Source organism: Petaurus breviceps, unplaced genomic scaffold (assembly GCF_028583685.1).
Source record: "Petaurus breviceps papuanus isolate PSGF00001 unplaced genomic scaffold, PetGlider_PUasm1.0 174, whole genome shotgun sequence".
Lineage (NCBI taxonomy): Eukaryota > Metazoa > Chordata > Mammalia > Diprotodontia > Petauridae > Petaurus > Petaurus breviceps.
In genome coordinates, this window is record NW_027185761.1 from 22,696,839 (window position 1) to 22,717,183 (window position 20,345).

Consider the following 20,345-nt stretch of genomic DNA (forward strand, 5'->3'; position numbering starts at 1 on the left):
ATCCATCCATCCATCCATCCATCCATCCATCCATCCATCCATCCATCCATCTGTCCATCCGTTCATCCCTGCACAGCTTCCCACTGCTTAAGTTAGCCGCCGCTTAGGAATGCTGCCAACCTCATGGAAGGTGCCAATGTGTGTGGAGCCAGCGGCTGGGTGAGAAAAGGGCTCACGCTCTTGGCAGTGGCTGTTCTGAGAAGACCAGTCAGGCTTGGGGTCCAGAGTTCCTCTCTGTGCTGGGAAAAGCAGGGTCGTCCCAGCCAAAGGGCCAACGGCCCGTTCCCTCTGCTTTAGTCTGTTCCTGTTACAGAGCAGGTTCTGAAAAAAGAACTCCCATGTAATGAAACATCGATCTTTCTGATTGGGCTGGGGCTTGTTTCTGTCCCTCTCCAAAAACAAAATGTTGAAACAGGAACAAAAGTGCTTTCCATGTCTGGAGCTGACATGATGCAGACAGTGTGTGCACAAATTATTGATAGCCCCGTATTGTATAAAAGTAACCACTGTGGTCAGGGCAAGTGGAATGGGTTGATTTTGGGGAATGATTAAAAAGCATCTTGTACCCTTGGTGTGTGTGGAGGTCTCTTCTCAATTCATCTGTCTCATAGCAAGGCTTGGACAACACCAGCTGTTGCTTGCTGATACGGTGTAATTACTGGCAGGCTGGGGAGCCTGGGAACCCAATATTCCTACCTAGTGCAGAAATTCTTTCTCTAACACCCATGACTGATCACCCACCAACTTGTGCTCCAAGATTCCAAGACAGCCCAAGTCTACTAACTGTCAGAAAGATCTTGTATATATTAAACCGACCTGGGTTCTCTGTAAGTTTCAACCCCTGATGCTTTTTGGACCCTCTCAAGCAACTCAGAAGTTAAGCCCTTCTATATGAAAGCCTTAAAGGTCCTATAATCCCTTCAACATTTCCTCATATGATAGACTTCCCTCCCCACACCACCCCCATCAAAACAGGCCCCCATGTATTTGCCGATACCTATATTTCCACCATCTGAGCTTTTTTCCTTTAGCATAACACAGGGGTTCTTAATCTTTCCTGCACTGTGGACCCCTTTGGCAGTCCGGTGAAGCCTATGGTCTCCCTTCTCAGAATCATGCTTTTAAATGCAATAAAGTAAAAGAAGGGGAACTACAAAGGAAAGCAATTACACTAAAATATAGTTATATTAAAATGTAGTTAAAATAAGTTCACAGACCTCAGGTTAAAAACTCCTGGAACCCAAACAAGGGCATTGTTCACTGTTAAAATGAAAACATCACCCCTGCCTAGCAGGTACACTTCAAATCCTTTTTTTTTGGTGGTGGGGAGGAGGGAGGGAATCCAGACTTGTGATTTCATGAGTGTATGAAACTCCTAGTTAGGAAATTCCCCTTGTCAATGCAGATTAGTTACTGTTCTATCTGAGAGAATTGCTGGGGGGGGGGGGCAAGGAGAATGCACTGAGAGGTCAAGGGACTTTCCCAGGGTCTCACAATCAGAGGCAAGAATTAACTTGAACCCAGGCTCCCCTGACATTAAGGCAGGCTCCCCTGACGTTAAGGTTCATTGCATCAGGCTGCTTCCCCTTCTGGAATCTCCTATGTATTCATTAGATCCCTTCCCCACTAGAGAGCAGATTTTTACAGTAAGGAAGGTCAATTTGACACCTGGAAACCAGAGGAGGGGTGGAAGAGGAGAGGGATGAACAAGCAATAAGTGACAATGAAGAAAGAAAAAAACAGTGAAAGGTGAGGTTGGCTGTCCTGAAGACAAACTCTGCTGGTCTCAACACTTTTCCAAGGGTAAATCTTATAGGCACAGGGTGTCCCAAAAGACTTCAGGCAAAATTACACCTGCATGAAGACTTTTGGGACATCTCAGATGGGAGCCATTAAAAAAAAAAGCTCATAATTAGTATCAGCAATAACTTAATGAACCTTACTCAGTTCAGTGGATAGAGATAGATACATACTGTATACATAGATGATAGGAAAAATGGATAGAGATAGATTACTAGATAGACTGATAGAAACGCACACACACATACCTGACATGACAGGCTTCCACCTCCACCCTCAACCCCACCAGAGAACACAACTCTCTGACAGCCTCTCCAAAAGTCTGTCTATATCTCTACTACTCACTATCTGTCTGACTTTGAGTAAATCACCTCCATTTTGGGGGCCTCAGTTTCCTCATCTGTAAAATGGGTGGGTTGGACTCGGCCTCTAAGGTACCTCCCAGTACTAAATTTATGATCCTTCTTGTGCTCACCATCTTTCTTTATCTTTGTTTTTTTTTTGAGGCAATGAGGGTTAAGTGACTTGCCCAGGTTCACACAGCTAGTAAGTATCTGAAGCCAAATTTGAACTTATGTCCTCCTGACTCCAAGACATTCTATCCGCTGCACTACCTAGCGGCCCCATGCTCACTATCTTTTGAAGTTATCAGAGGTAGGAACAAAAATTTCTCAAGAACCCCCAGTCAGCCATCACCTGACTCTCCATAGGGTCTGGCAGACAGACAAGGCAGATGTTTTTGCTTTAATTGTTTTAGGGAGTCTTGTGTTTTTGAAGAGTGTGTGTGTTTTTATTTCTCTCCCTGATTTGAGAAGTTCTGTTTACCAATGAGAAGAGAGGGGTGTAGGTGATGTGTGTGTGTGTGTGTGTGTTTGCTGGGGGAAAATTCTCCTTTTCACAGGCACTGAATGTTCTCTTTTTAGTACACAGCAAAGAGAGGGAAGGGAGGACAGAGGCCTCCTCTGGCCCTGGAGCACAGGGCTGGGAGTTGCTTAGTTCCTCAGAATCCAATGAACCTCTTCTCTGGGCCTCAGTTTGTCAATTAGAAGAAGGAGGATGATCTCTAAAGATGATCTCTAAAGGCCCTTCCAACTCTAAAACACTTCATTCCAAGGTACTTCCCATATCTAACATTCTATGATTCTATGAGTTCTGGGACTTGGGCAATATGTCTGCTTCCCACTCCTGTCTTAAAGGCACTTGCTGACTACACAGAGCCAGCAGAGAAAAATCATGCACCTACTCTCTGACTCTGAAAATGGAGAGAAGGGGAATAGAGTTGAAGGGAAGGAGAAAGGACTTTGAACACACAATTATCATGTAGAAAAAGTCTAGATTCAGTCTAGATATTAGCTTTAGGGGCCTTAGAAGCCATAGATAAGGAAACTCATCTGAGACACAGAGAATGGGAGTAATTTGGTAAATAAAAGTGGTAAAGCAAAGATTGAGCCCAGGTCTTCTGATTCCAGATCCAGTCAGGGTTCTTCCCATCATATCACAAGGCCACATTTCTACCAAGTCATCCTGCACCTTTCCCTTCCATGTAACCCTAGGTTAGCAGCATGGAAGGGCAGTCTAGGGGAAGTGGGGGTTGACCAGAAGAAACAAATATGTGGTCCTTGTGACAATAAGAATGCTATCTTAAATTTATTGGGTCATGAGGAATTGTTTGACTTTATTCTTTGTAGCACAGCATCTTGCACATAGAGGGATGTATGGACTGAACCTGTGATTTTACTGGTATAGGAAACTCCTAAGTGAGAAGAGTCCCTCTACCAGTGCAGGCTGATACCGCCTCTACAACTTACTATCTTAGAGAGTTGCTTAGAACACTGGCAAGTGACTTGCCCAGGGTCCTATAGCTAGTAAGTGTCTGAAACTGGATTTGAATTCAGGTCTTCCTGACTCCAGGCCCAACACTATCCACTGTGGCACCTAATTGCCATATAACACTGACAAGTTGTTTAATGGCACTGAATCTCAGTTTCTTCACCTGTAGGATGAAGATTATAATAGTATTGTGAATAAAGCATGTATGATACCTAAAGCAGTAGAGACATGTATGTTATAATTTTATTTTATATTTAGGATCACTTTGTGAGGTGGGTATTATCATCACCATTTGAAATGCTGAGAAATTGGAATACAGTGATTTTCCTAAGGCAACACCTATAACAGAACCCAAGTCTTCCAATTCCCGGTCCAAGTGTGGGATTCCTGAGTCCATCTGTTCAATTTCATCCATTCATTTAATAAGCATTTGTTGAATACCTACTAAATTTCAGGTGGCGTGCTAGATAAAGGAGATCCCCCCTCCAAAAAATGACTCAGCTTCCTGAAGGAGCTTACATTCTCTGACAACGTGTTCTCTTTCTTCTGACTCATTTCATCTTGGCTTATCAATGGTAGAAGACAGTTGACTAAAGCTAAGAATCAAAAGCAATTCAGTTTTATGCCTCTCTTTCCCCAACCTGAATTTAGTTCATTTCCAAAGGAGTCATTTGTGCCTCAAGTACACTTACTATTCCCCACCTCCACCCTTAGTCAGGGGCCTTCTCCACCACTTACCATCTCCTTGTGGTTGGGGTAGAATGTCTGTTCAATGAGAGGAAATTTCTCTCCTCCAAGATTCTTGTAGATCCCCACCAGTTGGGCAAACTGCAAAAAGAAGACAAAACATATAAAACCACTGGGGAGTAGGGTACCCCTGGAATAACTCAATTGAGTCCCTCAAAAGGAATTTGATCCCCAGTTCCAGGCCCAGCATCTTAGTCCCAGCTGATCTCAAGATCAGTCAGTCAATCAACAAATATTTATTGGGGGTCTGCTATGTACAGGGTACTCCTTTACGTCTGGGGGATATGAAGGTACGGTAAAACAGGCTTTGTTGTTTTTTAGTCATGTCTGACTTTTCATGACCCCATTTTGTGGTTTTCTTGGCAAAGATACTGGAGTAGTTTGTCATTTCCTTCTCCTTTACAGATGAGGAAACTGAGGTAGACAGGATTAAGTGTACACAGCTAGTGTATTAAGCCAGATTTGAATTTAGGAAGCTGAACCTTCCTGACTTCAGGCCTGGTGCTCTATCCACTGGCACCTGGCTGCCAGTAAGACAAGGTACCTGTCCTCAAAGAGCTTACCATCTAGTAGGAAAATTAAGGCACGAAAAAAAAAAATAAATGAAGTCAGCCAACCAACAAAAACGTTTATTCAGCACTTACTATATTCCAAGCATTGTACTAAATACGGGGAATATAAGGAAAGGCAAAAAAAAAGACTCCCTCACATTTTAAAAACATATATATTACATACATATATACACACAGAGTAGATAGGGGGAATTGCAGTGGTGGAGAGAGGGAAAGTCCCCTGCAGAAGGTGAACTTTGAGTTGAGTCATGAAGGAAACCAGTAGGTAGAAGGGAGGAGAGAGCGTTCCAGTGCAAAGGGGCAGAGACGAGGGATGGAATGCAGTGTTCAAGGAATGCTAAGAAGGTTGATGTCACTGGCTCATAGACTACGCCCAGGGGATGAAAGAGCAAGAAAAATGGAAAAACAGAAAACGGCCAGACTGGGAAGGGCTTTACTGGCCAAACAGAGGACTTTCTGTTTGGTCCTGGAGGTGACAGAGAGCCACTGGGGTTTACTGAGTGGGGGGTATCATGGTCAGACATGTTGTTAGGAAAATCATTTGACAATGATATAAAGTAAGTAAATGCTATGTGTCTAGTTCAAATCCGATGAGTGTTTATTAAGCACCTACTAGGTCCCAGGCACTGTACCAGGAACTAGGAATATAAAGACAAAAAAAAGCAGGGGGGAGTCCTTGCCCTTAATGAGTTTATATTCATGGAGGCGGGGGAACAACACATACACATATAAACAAGCATATGAAGGCTATTGCACACACACAATTATAGAGGTAGGAAGGGATGGTAGGTATCATCTAGTCCAATCTCTACATTTCACAGATGAGGAAACAGAGGCCCAGAGATATTAAGTGATTTACTCCAAATCGCCCAAGTCCTAAGGGGCAGAGATGGGATTCCAAGGTGAAATCCCCTGACTTTAAATGCAGCACCACAGATTTTAAGGGCTCTCGGAGATAAGAGGGGGAAGACACTAGTGTAAGTTAAGGTGAGTAGGGCAGTTAATGAAGGAAGGCTTCATGGAGGAGGCTTGATTTATGTTGGGCTCTGAAGAATGGGTAGATTTGTAGAGGGGAGAGTGAATAGACCATTCTAGTCAGCCACCAAATCCTGGCAAGTCTTTCATGGTGCCCCTCCTCTCTGTCCTCTCCTTTTCACTCCTGTCACCATCACAAGCTCCACTTTCAACAATTTCCTAGCTGTTGGCTTTCCTTCTTCTAATCTCTCCCCACCCCAGGCCACCAGGTACACACCAGATCCCCTGATTCCAAATCCAGGGTTTTCTCCTACTGTAACATGCTGAAGGAACAAGGTGCTTTTCTATAATTTCAGTGTTTAAAAACACCATTTGAAACAAACATTCAAGGAAGAAAGGTTTGCCTTCAGTATTCCTCTTTCTCTCTCTTTTTACCATTCCTCTTTCTCCTCTCATCACCACTCTATCCTACAGCCAGGACTACACTGATCCTTTTTCTTGCCCAGGGCCTCCCAGTCTAGGAACTCAGCCTGTACAATGTACCCTCAACTTTCCATAATTGCCTCTGCACCCAAACCTCCCCACACTCTGGCAATCGAACTCCTTAACCAAACTACACGTGTCCAGAAGGACCCCAGGGAATAACCCTAATGGTGGGAATTTCAGGCAACCTGTCAGAACAGCAAAGTCATCCATTTCTCAAAAATGTGACACGGTGCATGATGGGAAGTAACAGGGAAGTGATTTGGGAGGAGACTCAAGATGCCAGCAAGGAACTCGGGCATGGGCTCAGGGTGGGCAGGGGGACAAGAGGCAGGTGAGGGGTGGGACACACCCTTCTTGTGTTCTTCAGAATAGAACAGTTCAGCTTCCACAAACCCTATTTCTGATTCCAGGGTTTTGGGAACATTTGGAAAGAACCACGGTTATGTAATGGGAGAAATGGGAGGCTGCCTTCCCAAGCCAGTCTTGTGCCTGACACCAGTGATCTCTGACCCCTTGGTCTCCTTTTGCCCCTTGCAGCAGGCAGTATGGACAGAGGAAAGAAACTGGGAAGATCTGTGCCAAGGTCAACAGTGAAAAGAGGAATCAGTGCTCCTTGAATTTGTCCACTCCCATTAACAGGAAGAAGAAAACACATGAAATGCTATTAGTGCAGGAGCTTAGCATGGCTAACCAGAGAACTTGGTGTTCATCCAGCCTTCCCTGCTGTTCCAATCCAGTGCCAAAGGCAATACTATGAGATTATGAATGGGAGACTGAACTCTCACCCAATCCCATGCATGGCACGTTATAGGGCATAGGGCTTCTTGGGATCCCTGCTCCTGGGACCCTGACTTGGCATAGGCCTAGGACAGGTGGATGAGGAACAAATTGGCTTGCATTGCTGCATTCCAGTCTCCCTTCCTCTGGCAGTGGGCACACAGCCCCTTAAAGAGACCCCAGGATTCACAGAAGATGCCGTAATAACTCAGATGACATGTTGAGGGGAAGGGGGAAGCAAGGAGAGAGCAGCAGCAGCACAGGAGAGATTAAAACAAAACAAAACAAAACAAACCACCTTCTTTTCTGGAGCTGGGACTGTGCAGGGAGCTCAGTCTTGGGAAACACGGGGGTGGGATAGAGAAGGAGGCCATAGGGCAACAGGGCCCCAGGAGTAAGGCAAGGGGCAGAGGGCAGCCTGGGAAGGGCCAAGACTCCCAGGGGAGAAGAGTGGGTGGGAAGAAGCCAGTGCAAGACCTTGTGCATTTGGGGATGTCTCTGGGCTTCTCTGATTAACTTTATATGCAGAATTGTACACCCTTAGCACTCAAGAGACCTGAGTGATCAAGGATGAGAAGATTCAGAGTCAGAAGGGACCTTAGAGGTCCTCTGGTCCCACACTTTTAAATGACAAAAGAGGAAATTGAGGCACAGGAGGGCAAAGTTTCATGCCCAAGGTCACAGAGTGTTGGTGCCAGAGAGCCACAGATCAATGCCGGTCATAATGATAATAGAAGTAACCCTTCTTTATATTCATTTACATAGCACTCTGAGGTTTCCAAAGTATCTTTCACATAGTGCATCCTCTTGACAATCCTGCTAGACAGGCACAGCAGGTGCTATTATTTTCATTTTACAGATGAGGAAACTGAGGCCCAAGGTGGTTCAGTGACTTGAACAAGGTCACATAGGTCATAAGTGGCAGAGTTGAGATTTTTATCCAGGTCTACTGATTTCAAATCCAAGTCTCTTTCTCCCATGCAATTGCGGAAAAGGACAAAAAATTAAAAAAAAAAACTCCATATAATTAAAATAGCAGTTTCTGCAACCTTTTTTGCAACTGAACGATGGCCCCAAATGGATGCTATGTAGTATTTTTGGCCCTCTGTTCCCTCTTCTGTGAAATAAGGGGGTAGATCTAAATGATCTCTAAGCGTACTCTAATTTTGTCTAAAAACAGACAAATGGGATAGAAATTAGTTTATATTAGATTAAGATCCTGCCCTCTGGAGGTCTCAACCAGAGGAGAAAGGAAGCAGGACATTTTGAGAACTTGGATCCCTGCAAAATGTATGAAATAACAAGTATTTATTAAGAACCTACTGTGTGCTCAGCACTAAGTGTTGGGGGTATGTGACAAAAATGAAAGAGTCCCTGCCCTCAATCAGATTATGTTCTATTCAGGACCAAGGGGTTCAGTAACATCATCCTGAAAAGTTGCCCAGCAAAGTCTGTCTGTTCCTATGGAAACTCTGCAGTAGAACATAAGCTCCCTGAAGGCAGGGCATGTTTTTATATGTTTGTATGCTCCCAAACCTAGCACAGTGCCTTGTACATAAAAAGTGCTTAATCAATATATGTTGGGTTGGATTGGACATGCAGCCATCCATTCATCCATCTCTCCATTTGTCTAAGCCTTATCAACAATCATGGGCTGAGGGTGATCCTTTTCCTCTTCTTTTTCTTTTTTTTTTTTTGCCTCTTCTCTTTTCTTCAATTTTCATAGCCAAACAGTCACAAGTATTATCAGTTTTACTTCCAATATAAGCCATCAAAACTATCCCCTTTTCTTCACTCACATGGTCACCACTCTGCTCCTCATCACTTTTTGCAAAGACTATGATAATTGGTCCTTCCAATCTCTCTTCTTTCTAATCCATCCTCCACCTTCGGGGAAGAGGGGAAGAAGGGGAGAGAAGAATTTATTACACTCCTATGTTCCAGGTGGGGCAGTTAGGTGGAGGAGTGGATTGAGTGCTGGGTCTGAAATCAGCTGTATCTGCTATGCCACATAGCTACCTGAATACGAGTGTAATCCATGTTTGAAAATCCTGTCCTAAAGGGGGTATGGTAACAGTTACTGTCTGTTAAAGAACAAGGGCAGCTACAAGTTACTGTTTTTTCATCATTCTATGGAGCATTTCTCCCTATGGAGTCAAGGAGAGTGTTTATGAGTTTAACATTGTTCTATGAAGATCTAAGAGAGAAGTTACAGATAAGACAGATAAAGAAGGTGATGAGAAACATCTTTGCTGTTAGAACTATCTGAACTGTTATTTTTATGAGGAAACAGAAAATTTGTGAAGGATGAGTCTTTGGAGAGACTAATGAAAGAGAAGGTTTAAGAAAAAAAATGAGACTTCTGTCACAGCTGAAGAGAAATTAGAGAAGATAGAGAAAAAAGATGGAAAGGTCTTATCTCTTTATGGAACTGCTCTGACCTTTATATTGTGAAAAGAATTAGCAAGAAGAGACTTTGTTTGGTGTCTTGAGTGAAATGAATGATGGGATTGTATACAGAAGTAGGGAGAGATCAACTGCCGTTATTGCAGTGATCAATCGTAATGCTTTCTCACAGTTAAAATACTGTAAATGGTTATTTATGTCTTTGTTTCAGCCTGGATTTCATTCTAATATAATGCATTTTCAGTCATTTTAATTTCTATTTATTCCCAGCAGATAAGTATTTAATATAGAGATAAAAGTATTGAGAAAGGAGATTTCTTCAGTTTATTAAAATAACATAATGCAGTATAATATAATAAGAAGAAAATATTAATATTTCACAAACTGTGGTGAAGTCTCTGAGCTTAATTGATTAATTGAGAGATGTATAAAATGTTTGTTAACTAATAAGGAAATACCCAAACATACCCTTGGATTATCCTAGAACTTGGGCTGATAAGATTAAATATAGGAACAAGCCCAGTAACACAAATGAGTTTGGTGACTTGTGAAGGCAATTTGGGGGGAGAACACTAACAGCTTGTATGATCCAGAAAAGTCTCATAGATGAGGTGGAACTTTGATTTAACCTTTGAAGGAAACTTGAAATTCTAAGAGGTTGTAGTGAAGAGGTCAGGGTATTCCAGGAATGGGAAACTGCCTGGGCAAAGGTATGAAGGTGGGAGATAGCGTGTCATATACTGGCAATGGCAAGTTGGTCAGTTTAGTGGGACCAAGGAGGAAATCAAAGTGCAATAAACCTAGAAAAACAAGACTCTACAAATCAAATGGGGGAGTTTGTATTTTATCCCAGAAGCAATATAAGTCACTGACAACTCTCAATAAGTGGAGTGACATGGTCAGATTTGTGCTTTAGGAAGGAAGGAAACATTTATTAAGGACTTACTATGTGCCAGGCACTGTGCTAAGTATGACTCATTTGACCCCCACAACAACCCTGAGAGGTAGGTACTATTATTCTCCCCATTTTATTGTTGAGGAAACTGAGGCAGATGGTGGTTAAATGATTTGCCCAGTATCACACAGCTATTAAGTGTCTGAGGCTGGATTTGAACTCTGATCTTCCTGGCTCCAGACCCAATACTTTATCCACTTCACCAACTAGCTTCCTCCATCTATCTCTTAACTAACTTAGACCCAAGTCTTCTCCTGGGGTCCCTCCACTCCATCACACAGACTCCTTGTTTCATCCGTTACTCTTTTCATCGTACCCCACACTCTCTCTGGGGCACAGAAGGGCTGAGGGGTTCAATCTGAGGATTTGAGTGTGAAGAAAGGCTTATTTGCTACTGGGAGGAAAGCAGCAGTCATGGTTTCCCCAGGGATCTGAAAACCAAGCAGTTCAGGCCATTGGGACTGACTGGGGGCGTGTAGGATTTGGCAAGAGTCACCAGTAATAATTGCAGTCAAGGAAAGAATGGGAAGAAACTGCTGAAATATGTGATTAGGGACAGGTGTTTCCTTCAGCGCTGAGCTGAGGAGCCAAGGGGCTTAGCCTGCAGGAACAGAATTCATGGGAAGCAGGCCAGCTGAAAGCTTAGCTTCCCACATCTCCAACCAAACTGGATGGGAAAGACCCTGAGCCCCACTGGTCAGCACAGCTTAGCAGATTTCCATTGAGACCCCCACCCCACCCCTTCTCACTAAAAAACAGCTGCTTTCCAGGCCCTGGGATCCCAGTGCCCTCCTCCCCAAATTCCTTGAGTCTGATTAAGGAGATGGTTCCGCTGACAGCTAGGCTGGTACTTACACCAAAAGTATACACCTCCACTCGATTTGTCCTCTATTGGCCCATGTGGCAGGGAGGGAGACACTTGCATCTCTGGCTATGCCAGCCTGCTAAGTCTATGTTCCTGTGAGTCTATGACCATCGTAGCCAAGTGGGAATTACAAAACATTTGACTACCTTATATGCATTACCGTCATTACTTGAATATAAATTCCTTTAGGGCAGAAATTCTCTCGCTTTGATATTTGAAATCTCAGTACTTGTCAAGGTAGGTAGCATATTGTAAGTATTTAATAAATGTCATTCATTCATTCTTTCACTCATTCATTCACAACCACTCTGGAAGACTGCTTACCAAGTCATAGAGGGGTTGCAATCTGCAGTAAGTCAGCTGTGAGATCCAAGCAACAGAACCACAGGTCTCTAAAGTATTAACTCATGAAACTTAGACTTTAAGCCCCACCCCTCACACTATGATTCCTCATTGTCATGTGGAGTTATTTGAGATAATACTGGTACCACTCACCTGTGGTGACATTAACCTCCCATGGCTCCCTATTACCTCTAAGATCAAATAGAATCTCCTTTGCTTCTCTTTAAAGTCCCCAGGTCTTTCATTTGACTCCAACCAAACTAGCCTTGCTGTTTGTTCCTCAAGAGTTAGTTTCCATCTCCAGTCTCTGTGTCTTTGTACCAGACTGTCTCTCATGCCTGGGACACACTCATTTATCTTCACCATTTAGAATCCTAGTTTCCTTCCAGGCTCAGTTCAAATGCCATCTCTTGTATGAAGCCTTTCCTGATCCCCCTAGATGCTAGTACCTTTCACTGAAATTACTTCGTATTTCTGGTATATCTTCTGTCTGCTATTAGATGGGTACATGTTTTCCCCCAATAGAATTTAAGCTTCTTGAGGGCAGGGGTGGTTTTATTTTTGTCTCTTTGTCCTCTGTGCCTTAAGTACAGTGTCTAGTAAGTGCCCATAAATGCTTGTAAATTGATTCATTGACTGGAGGCAATCTGTGGGGGATGCTTCTGCCTAAGGAAGGCTTCTGGTTCAAGTCAGACTGTATGCTTATGGTTTAAGAATCAAGCTGGTGAGGGGCAGCTAGGTGGAGTAGTGAATAGAGCAGTGGCTCTGGAGTCAGGAGGACCTGGGTTCGGATCAAGGCCTCAGACACTTAACACAAAATCTAGCTGTGTGACCTTGGGCAAGTCAATTAACCCCAACTGCCTTCCTAAAAGCAAAAAAAAAAAAAAAAGAAGAATCAAGCTGGTAGAGTAAGGCTGGCAGGAAGGTGGAGAAATCTTCATCAGGAAATCAAAGAAACCTTCCACGGAGTCATTGAAGGGTTGCAATCTGTCTTGGTGGAGAATATACCTATGAAGATGAAATTGTAAATCTCTGAAGTGAGGGGTACCAATGAAAAGATTACAACTGCTCTGTAACTGATTCCTGTCTGTGTCTGCCCATGGATTTACCAAAGGGGATCTATGCAAAATTTGGGGGAACATTCCTCAAATTCTTTTTGTGTTCCATGGATGCAACAGAAAGCCCTCAACTGTCCCTCACTAACTCTCACTATGTACCTGGTCCAGGTGTTTTTCTATGTGATACAGAGGATAGACACGGAGGCCAGAAGACCTGAGTTCAAATCCTGCCTCAGACACTTACTACCTCTATAACCCTGGTCAGGTTCCCCAAATTCTCTCAGTCTTAAGGTCCTCATCTTCAAAATGGAATAATAACACTTACCTCACTGTGTTGCAGTGAGGATCAAATGAAACAGTATTTGGAAAGCACTTTGCAAACCTTAAAATGGTATGTAAATGCTAGCTTTTGTTAATATTTTTTCTCCCGATAATACCCTTGCACAGGGCTTGAATTTTCTGCTTATAACTTTCATCCATCGATACAACTTGAGCCTTCTGGGATCAAGCTGAACAGGTATAATCATTCTTCCATGATGTGTATTAAAGACGCTTTTTAATCCCTTCCTATGTACAAAGCATTGTGCCAAGGGCTGGGGACACGAAGAGGAAAGTAGGCCAATGCCAGCTTTCATGGAGAGAGACAAGGCATGAAAGAAATTTAAGAAGGGGTGGCTAGGTGGCTCAGTGAACAGAGAGCTGGCCCTGGAGTCAGGAGGACCTGAGTTCAAATCTGACCTCGGACACTTAACACAAAAAAACTAGCCATGTGACCTTGGGTAAGTCACTTAACCCCAATTGCCCTCCAAAAAGCAAACAAACAAAAACTTAAAGAGTAGGAGAGGGAAAGAGCATGTGTCACCCCTCCCTCCGCTTCAAGACTGAGAATCCCCAGGTCTTTCCTTTACAAGATGTTACCCCAGGGCACATCACCTGTTTCTCTTCCTCTGGATGTTCTCCAGCTCATCAAAGTTTAGATGCAACTTAGCAGAGTGGAGAGAGTGCTAAATTTGGAGCCAGAGACCCTGGGTTCAGATCCTGGCTATTCCATTTACTCTCTATGTGACCTCCCCTTTCTAGACCTCAACTTCTAAACAATGTAAAATGAGGGGATTGAATGAGATAGCCTCTATGATCCTTTACAGTTCCAAATCTGTGATCCCATGATTTGTCCTTATTAAATTTCATCTTATTAGATTTAATCCAATGTTTTAACCTAGCAGGATTTTTGGATCTGTGACCTTGTCATCCAAAATGTCAACCATCCCTCCTTCTGTGGATTTAGAAGCAAATTTGCATGTTATACAACTGCTGGACCCCATTGCCCCCAAATAGACCTTCAAGAAGCAGAACACTCTACCCACAGGTAAAGGCTGATGCTGCCTGTAATTCAGTTGGGTGACCCAGGGGCATCTTCACTAGTTCTAAAACGGGGCCACTACCAGACCCACCAGGGCTGCACCCAACCCTCTTACCTCCTCTGGTCTCTAAAACATGCCACTGCTTCTTATACCAAGAAGACGGGGTTCGAACAGAGCCCACCAAGGACAGAAAGAGGAAACCAAGCCTGAGCAGGGAAGAGAGCAAAAGATTTTCTCCTAAAACCACAGGCATGAAAAAGCAGCTCCATCTCCCACTTCCCAGGAAGAGCTGGGAAGCAACATCTTGGATGCTGGACAGTGTCTGTCTGGTTGAGACCATGGCCTTGGGCCATGTCTTTTAGTCACCCATGTTTTTAAAATTCAATTCAGCAAATATTTACAAAGTGTCTGCTAGGTGCCCATCCCTGTCCTAGGCATTGTAGGGGGTTACAAAGAACTCAGTATGTCCAAAATAGAACTCATTATCTTTTCCTACACACCCAGGCCTCTTTTGAAATTCTCAATTTCAGTCAAGAACACCGTCATCTGTCCAGGCTCTGAGGTTCACAACCTAGGAGTCATCCTTAACTCTTCCCTCTTCCACAACCCACATATTCACCCAACTGCCAAATCTGAATAATCCTTCCTTTTCTACAGCTCTTATAACCATCCCTGTGAGCCTCCTTCTTGGTCTCCCTGCCCCAAGTCTCTCTCTTCTCCAGTCACTCTTTCAAAACGCAGCCAAAATGATCATTCTAGAGCAGAGATCTAACTATTATTCTCCTGCTCAATAAACCTCAATGGCTCCCTATTACCTCTAGGAATCCCTCTCTTTGGCATTTAAAGTCCTTTACAGTCTGGCTCCAGTCTACTTTCCCAGACCTATTATATGTATTTCCATTCCACAACCACTACATTCCATCTCCAGCTTTTGCACTAGTGGTCCCCCATGCCTAGAATGCCTTTTCTCCTTCCCACTGCCTCTTAGAGCCCCAAGTTCTCTTTAAAGTTCAGCTAAAGCATCACCTCTTACATGAGACCTTTCTTGATCTATCCACCTTCTAGTGCCTTTCCTCCAAATTACTGTGTCTCTATCTTCAGGGGTGGTGCGGGTAAATGTTTAACAACCAACTCACTGAAAAAATACTATTGACCCACTTTTGGGTTTAATCTTTATTTTTAAGTTTCTCCATTACTCTCTGAAGACCAGACAATTTTTAAAAAGTCAACAATAAATCAAGCCCTGATTTGTAGTGTTTACTGATGTCTGAGGTGTAAATGCTTACAGTAAAAACTGAACAATTAGCTCTCACAATCTGGTTCAGATCGGTTCCAGCACATCCCTATTTTGGTACATTCATCTACATATCCATGTTATCTCTCCCTATTGAAAGTAAGCTCCTTGAAGGCAAGAAGAATTTCTTTTGTGGTTTTTGTACTTTTGTTCCTTAGCACGATACTTGGCGTGTAGAGAAAGGGACTAGATCTTTGATTTTATTTGCAAAGTGAACTTCAGAGTGAGGAGACTGCCTCTCCCAAAGCCAATCACTCCCTTCTCTTCAACATCTAGTCCTGGAAAGCTGGTTATCCCAACGAGAGGCTGAATGATGCATACAAAGTCTCACAGTTGGTATGTATCAGACATGGGATGTGAACCCATATCTTGTAGGCTTCAATTTCAGCTGTCCACCAGCTATTTGGTGTATAGTAGATGTTTAATAAATACATGCTGATTGAGTGGTTGATGAGACAAGAAGAAGGATAAATGAGGTTGGCTGGGGAGCACGGGGCTAACTTGGTGATGCCTTGAATACCCACAGGAGTTCAGATTTGATCCTGTGAGCCATCGGGGCACCTCTCACTTTTGTTCTTTTGGAACTGGATCCTGGCACATCTCTGTCCCTGTCCCATAGTCAGAGAGTAGCCCTCCTCGTCTGCTGACCAGGGCTGACCTATCTGAGGTCAGTGAAAAATCAGGCAGGTTATGTGTGATGCTTAATACTCTCCTCACTCTCCCTAAATTTCTTCAACATATTCCCTTCTTCCTCTTTGCTACTCACACCCTCTGCAGCCCTTGGAAAGATTCCCATGTGCAGACATACTTTCTAAATCTGCATTGTGAGATCATGAATGGCGAGTCAGGACATCGGGGCTGGAGCTTCCCCTGTCTCTGCTACCTGCTAGTTGGTGTGACCTTGGGCATGCGGCTTGACTTTCCCAGTCCTCTGTTTCTTCATGGGTGAAATGAAGGGATTGGAACCAAAAATTATAGGTACAGAGCTGGAAAGAGCCATCTAGTCCAGACCCTTCATTTCACAGATGAAGGAGACCCAGAAGTCAGATGACTTTCCCAAGGTTACACAGTTGGTAAGTGGGAAGAGGGAGGAAATAGGCATTTATATGGTACTACTACGTGCCAGGTGCTATACTAAGTCTTTATAAATATTTGACTTTCTTCTCACAACAACCCTGCGAGGTAGGTGCTGTTATTTACCCCCATTCAGAGTTGAGGAAACTGAGGCAAATAGATGACTTGCTTAAACTCATATAGCTAGTAAATATTTGAGGATAGATTTGAATTCAGGTTTTCCAGACTCCGGGTTAGCACTATGCTACCAATCTGGGGGAGCTGGCATTTGAATTCAGGTCTTGTGATTCTAAATTGAGCATTCTTTCTACTGTATGACAGACTGTGATTTCTCTATAAATTCTGGTGTGTGTGTGTGTGCATGTGTGTGTGTGTTGATGTGTGGATGTATGCAGAAGAATCTCACCGACATCTTTCATACATACACACTAGCAGAGATGGCCATAGAATCGGCCAACATGGAGCCAGCCTGCTTTGAGCTGTGCTCTCTGAGCTCTTAATAATCTCATGAAGCTCCCATCCAACAGCTGGGCCATGTTTCAGCACACATCATGAGTTGTGACATGTGGCGTGCATTTTTGCTACCCCTCCTGCCTCCTGTGACTGATGACAGCCGTTCGGTGCCCTTTGGGTCATCCTTAAAGAATGGAAGTGTTGTTTAGATATAATCTTCCAGAACATTCCCTGTGCCAGAGTTGCCTGAATGGCACACATATGCACTGAGATGCACATATGGTCTCACACACACACACACACACACACACACACACAGTCTGCTTCAGGCGCCTTGTGATCGTTCCGTTCTGCTCTGCTCCCACCTCCTCACAGCCCAGGCTCCAAGTTCTAGGGTCCTCTCGGGCCCTCTACTGGCTGTAGGGTGGGTACAAATTAGAGGATACAGGTCCCCTGGCATCCTCTATCACTGGGACCCCCTTCCTTAGGGTCTAGGAGAGACATGACCGCAAGGACCAAAGCAAAGGAGGCTCCCCAGGTTCCACTCAGCCCTCTGCTCACTCACCACCCAGGGCTTGTCGCAGAAGTTGTAGATGGAATCGAGGGAGTTGACGCTGGGGATGCCAGCGTAGTGCATGCCAATGATCAGGTTTCGGTAGTCCTCGTTCTCAGCCATGCCGAAGGAGTGCTGCCGGATAAGCACAAAGTCTGGCCGGAAGGATCTGAAGAGAAGAATAGAGACAGAGACTGTTTACCCAACTGGAGCCTCCATTTACATCCTATTTCAAGTAGAACTGTACACAGATCCTTAATATATGCCCAGGCAGCTAGGTGGTCCCATAGTGCATAGAACACTGGTCATGAAATCATGAAGACTCATCTTCATGAGTACAAATCCAGCCTCAGACACTTACTAGTTGTGTGATCCTGGGCAAGTCCCTTAACATATCCCTAGTCTGAGACCAATGTAAAGTAATGCCAAGATGGCCCTCTAGTGAAGGCAGATTAAAATGTAATTGGTAAATATTTCTACAAATAAGCAAAAATACATTAGAACCCAGAAAATGTTAATATGTGACTTTAGAAGTCACTATGTGCCCACAGGAATTCTTATGTTCAGCTTTGTGGACTCCCCTTTCTATCTGAATTTACATCACTTGTGTAGAGGGAAGAGCACAGGATTTCGAGCCTAAAGACCTGGGTTTAAACCCAGGGATTCCCAATTATAGGCTTTTTGACTTTATGTAAGTCATTTCCCTTTTGGGGCCTCAGTTTCCCTCTCTGTAAAATGAAGGGGTTCAACTAGATCAAGGTTTCTTAACCTGTATTCTGTGAATTTTATTCATTTAAATAACTGCATTTCGATATAATTGGTTTCCTTTGAATCCCATGTATTTTATTTTATGGACTTAAAAACATTATTCTGAGAAGGAATGGATGGGCTTCACTATACTTCTGCCAAAGGGAGATAAATGACCCATTAAAGGTTAAGAACCCCTGGGCCAGATGATCTCAATATTTCTCCCAACTCTAAATCCTATATACTAACTACCGCTTTGCATCACAAAATCACAGAATGGCAGTGTTGGGACGGCACTCAGTCCATCCCATGCTCCAAAATAAATTCACCTCCACATCACCCCCTAGAAGAGGCCAGTCATCCATCTTCTGTTTGAAGACCCATAATGAAGAGGAAACCATCACCTCCCATGGGAACTCATTCCTCTGTTGTATTTCTCAATAAGGTTTCATTGCCTAACCTCGTATGGCTAAGAAAGTCAACAAATTTTTACTGCATACCAGAAATCTTTTAACTACTAACTCCAATAGTTATTTTCTTGGGCTTAATTCTGCAAGATCTCTCACCCCCTTGGACCACTCCTTCCTTCTGGATAGGTCTCCCCCCAGGTCTTCATGCCACTGTTCTCTCTCTGTCCTTCAACATGTCTGCCTGAAGCTTCCTTTTTAGGCTCATTTGCTGATCCATCAACCTGCTCTCTCCCCTATGTATGAATGTCCTACAACACTCTGTCTTAGGCTCTCTTCTCTCCTTCCACATTCTCTATTGGTGACCCGATCAACTTCCAAGGGTCCAATGATCCACTCTACACAGATGACTCCAAAATTCTCATCCAACCTTAATTTCTTTCCTGAACTCCAGTCCCACCTCACCAGCTGCCTGCTGAATACTTTCAATGCAGGTCCTGATTGGCATTTGTAGGAAGGAAAGAAGGAAATAAGCACTTATTAAATGCCTACTATATGCCAGGTACTGTTCTAAGCCCTTTACAAATACGATCTTGTTTTATCCTCACAACAACCCTGGGAGGTAGGCATTATTATTATTTCTGTTTTACAGTTGAGGAAACTTGGGCCAAGAGAGGTTAAGTCACTTGCCTGGGGTCACAAAGCTAGGAAGTATCTGAGGCTGGATTTGAACTCAGGTTTTCCCAACTCCAGGCCCTGTGCTCTGTCCCTGTACCACCTAACTGTCCCTTTTCTTCACCAAGAGTACACCATTGGAATCATAGGTCCAGTCCCCATCTCCCAAGTTATAATGATGATGATGATGAATGACATTTACATAGTACTTCAAAGTTTAGAAACTTTATGCACATTATCCACTTTGATCCTCCCAGAAAGCCCGAGGACAGGGGCAGGGAAGGGGTTATGATCCCTCTTTCAGAGATGATGAAGTCACAACTTTCCAGAATACAACTGGTCATCTTGTGAGCAAGGCAGGGTTATGTAGCTACCACAGTCATGGACTCATAGGACACACTAAGCTTACACAGCTTAGAGTCCCATCAGGAAGGCAATACTTGCACAACCCTGAGTACCAGGCTATGTGCTCAGGGCTTAAATCTAAGGTTTAAAATATAAATGTCACAGATGGAAGTGCTGGAAACGTGCCAGGGGAAACAATGAATCTGAAGAATTAGAGAAACATTAGGAAGCATCAGCTACAGCAGAGAAAAGCAAACAGGTGTATGACATATACAATGATGTAAATGGTGAGATCAGCCACAATGCAAGTGAAACACAATCCTGTGTAATCAATCATTATAACTTAAGTGGGCCTGGAAGGAGAGATGTGGAAAAGCTATTTTTTGCTGAGATTGGGGGGAGAGGTGCTATGGGTGGACATTGCATACACTGTCAGACTTGACTGATGTGTGGTTTAGTTTTGCTGATCTCTGCCTCTCCCCCTCCTTCTCTTCCTCTCCCTTTCCCTCTTCCTCTCCCTTTCCCTCTCCCTCTCCCTTTTCCTCTCCTTCTCCCCCTCCCCCTCCTTCTCTCTCTCTCTCTCTCTCTCTCTCTCTCTCTCTCTCTCTCTCTCTCTCTCTCTC

At 43.7% G+C, this 20,345-nt stretch overlaps 2 protein-coding genes across 5 annotated transcripts in view; one reads left to right on the plus strand and one right to left on the minus strand.

Annotated features, from left to right (window-relative positions):
- TIMP4 (TIMP metallopeptidase inhibitor 4) overlaps nucleotides 1-570 on the plus strand; it is a 19,147-nt gene extending 18,577 nt beyond the window's left edge. For 3 of the 4 annotated variants that reach the window (XR_011167539.1, XR_011167538.1, XR_011167541.1), the window contains exon 6: nucleotides 1-570. The gene's annotated coding sequence lies outside the window, so the exon portion shown is untranslated. The other variant, XR_011167540.1, reaches the window with a different exon arrangement.
- SYN2 (synapsin II) overlaps nucleotides 1-20,345 on the minus strand; it is a 256,865-nt gene that overhangs the window by 71,763 nt on the left and 164,757 nt on the right. Inside the window, exons 4-5 of the mRNA XM_069083916.1 lie at nucleotides 17,561-17,717; nucleotides 4,369-4,458 (exon numbers count right to left, since the gene is read on the minus strand). Of these exons, the coding sequence (XP_068940017.1) occupies nucleotides 4,369-4,458; nucleotides 17,561-17,717 (247 nt within the window). The remainder of the gene's footprint in view (nucleotides 1-4,368; nucleotides 4,459-17,560; nucleotides 17,718-20,345) is intronic.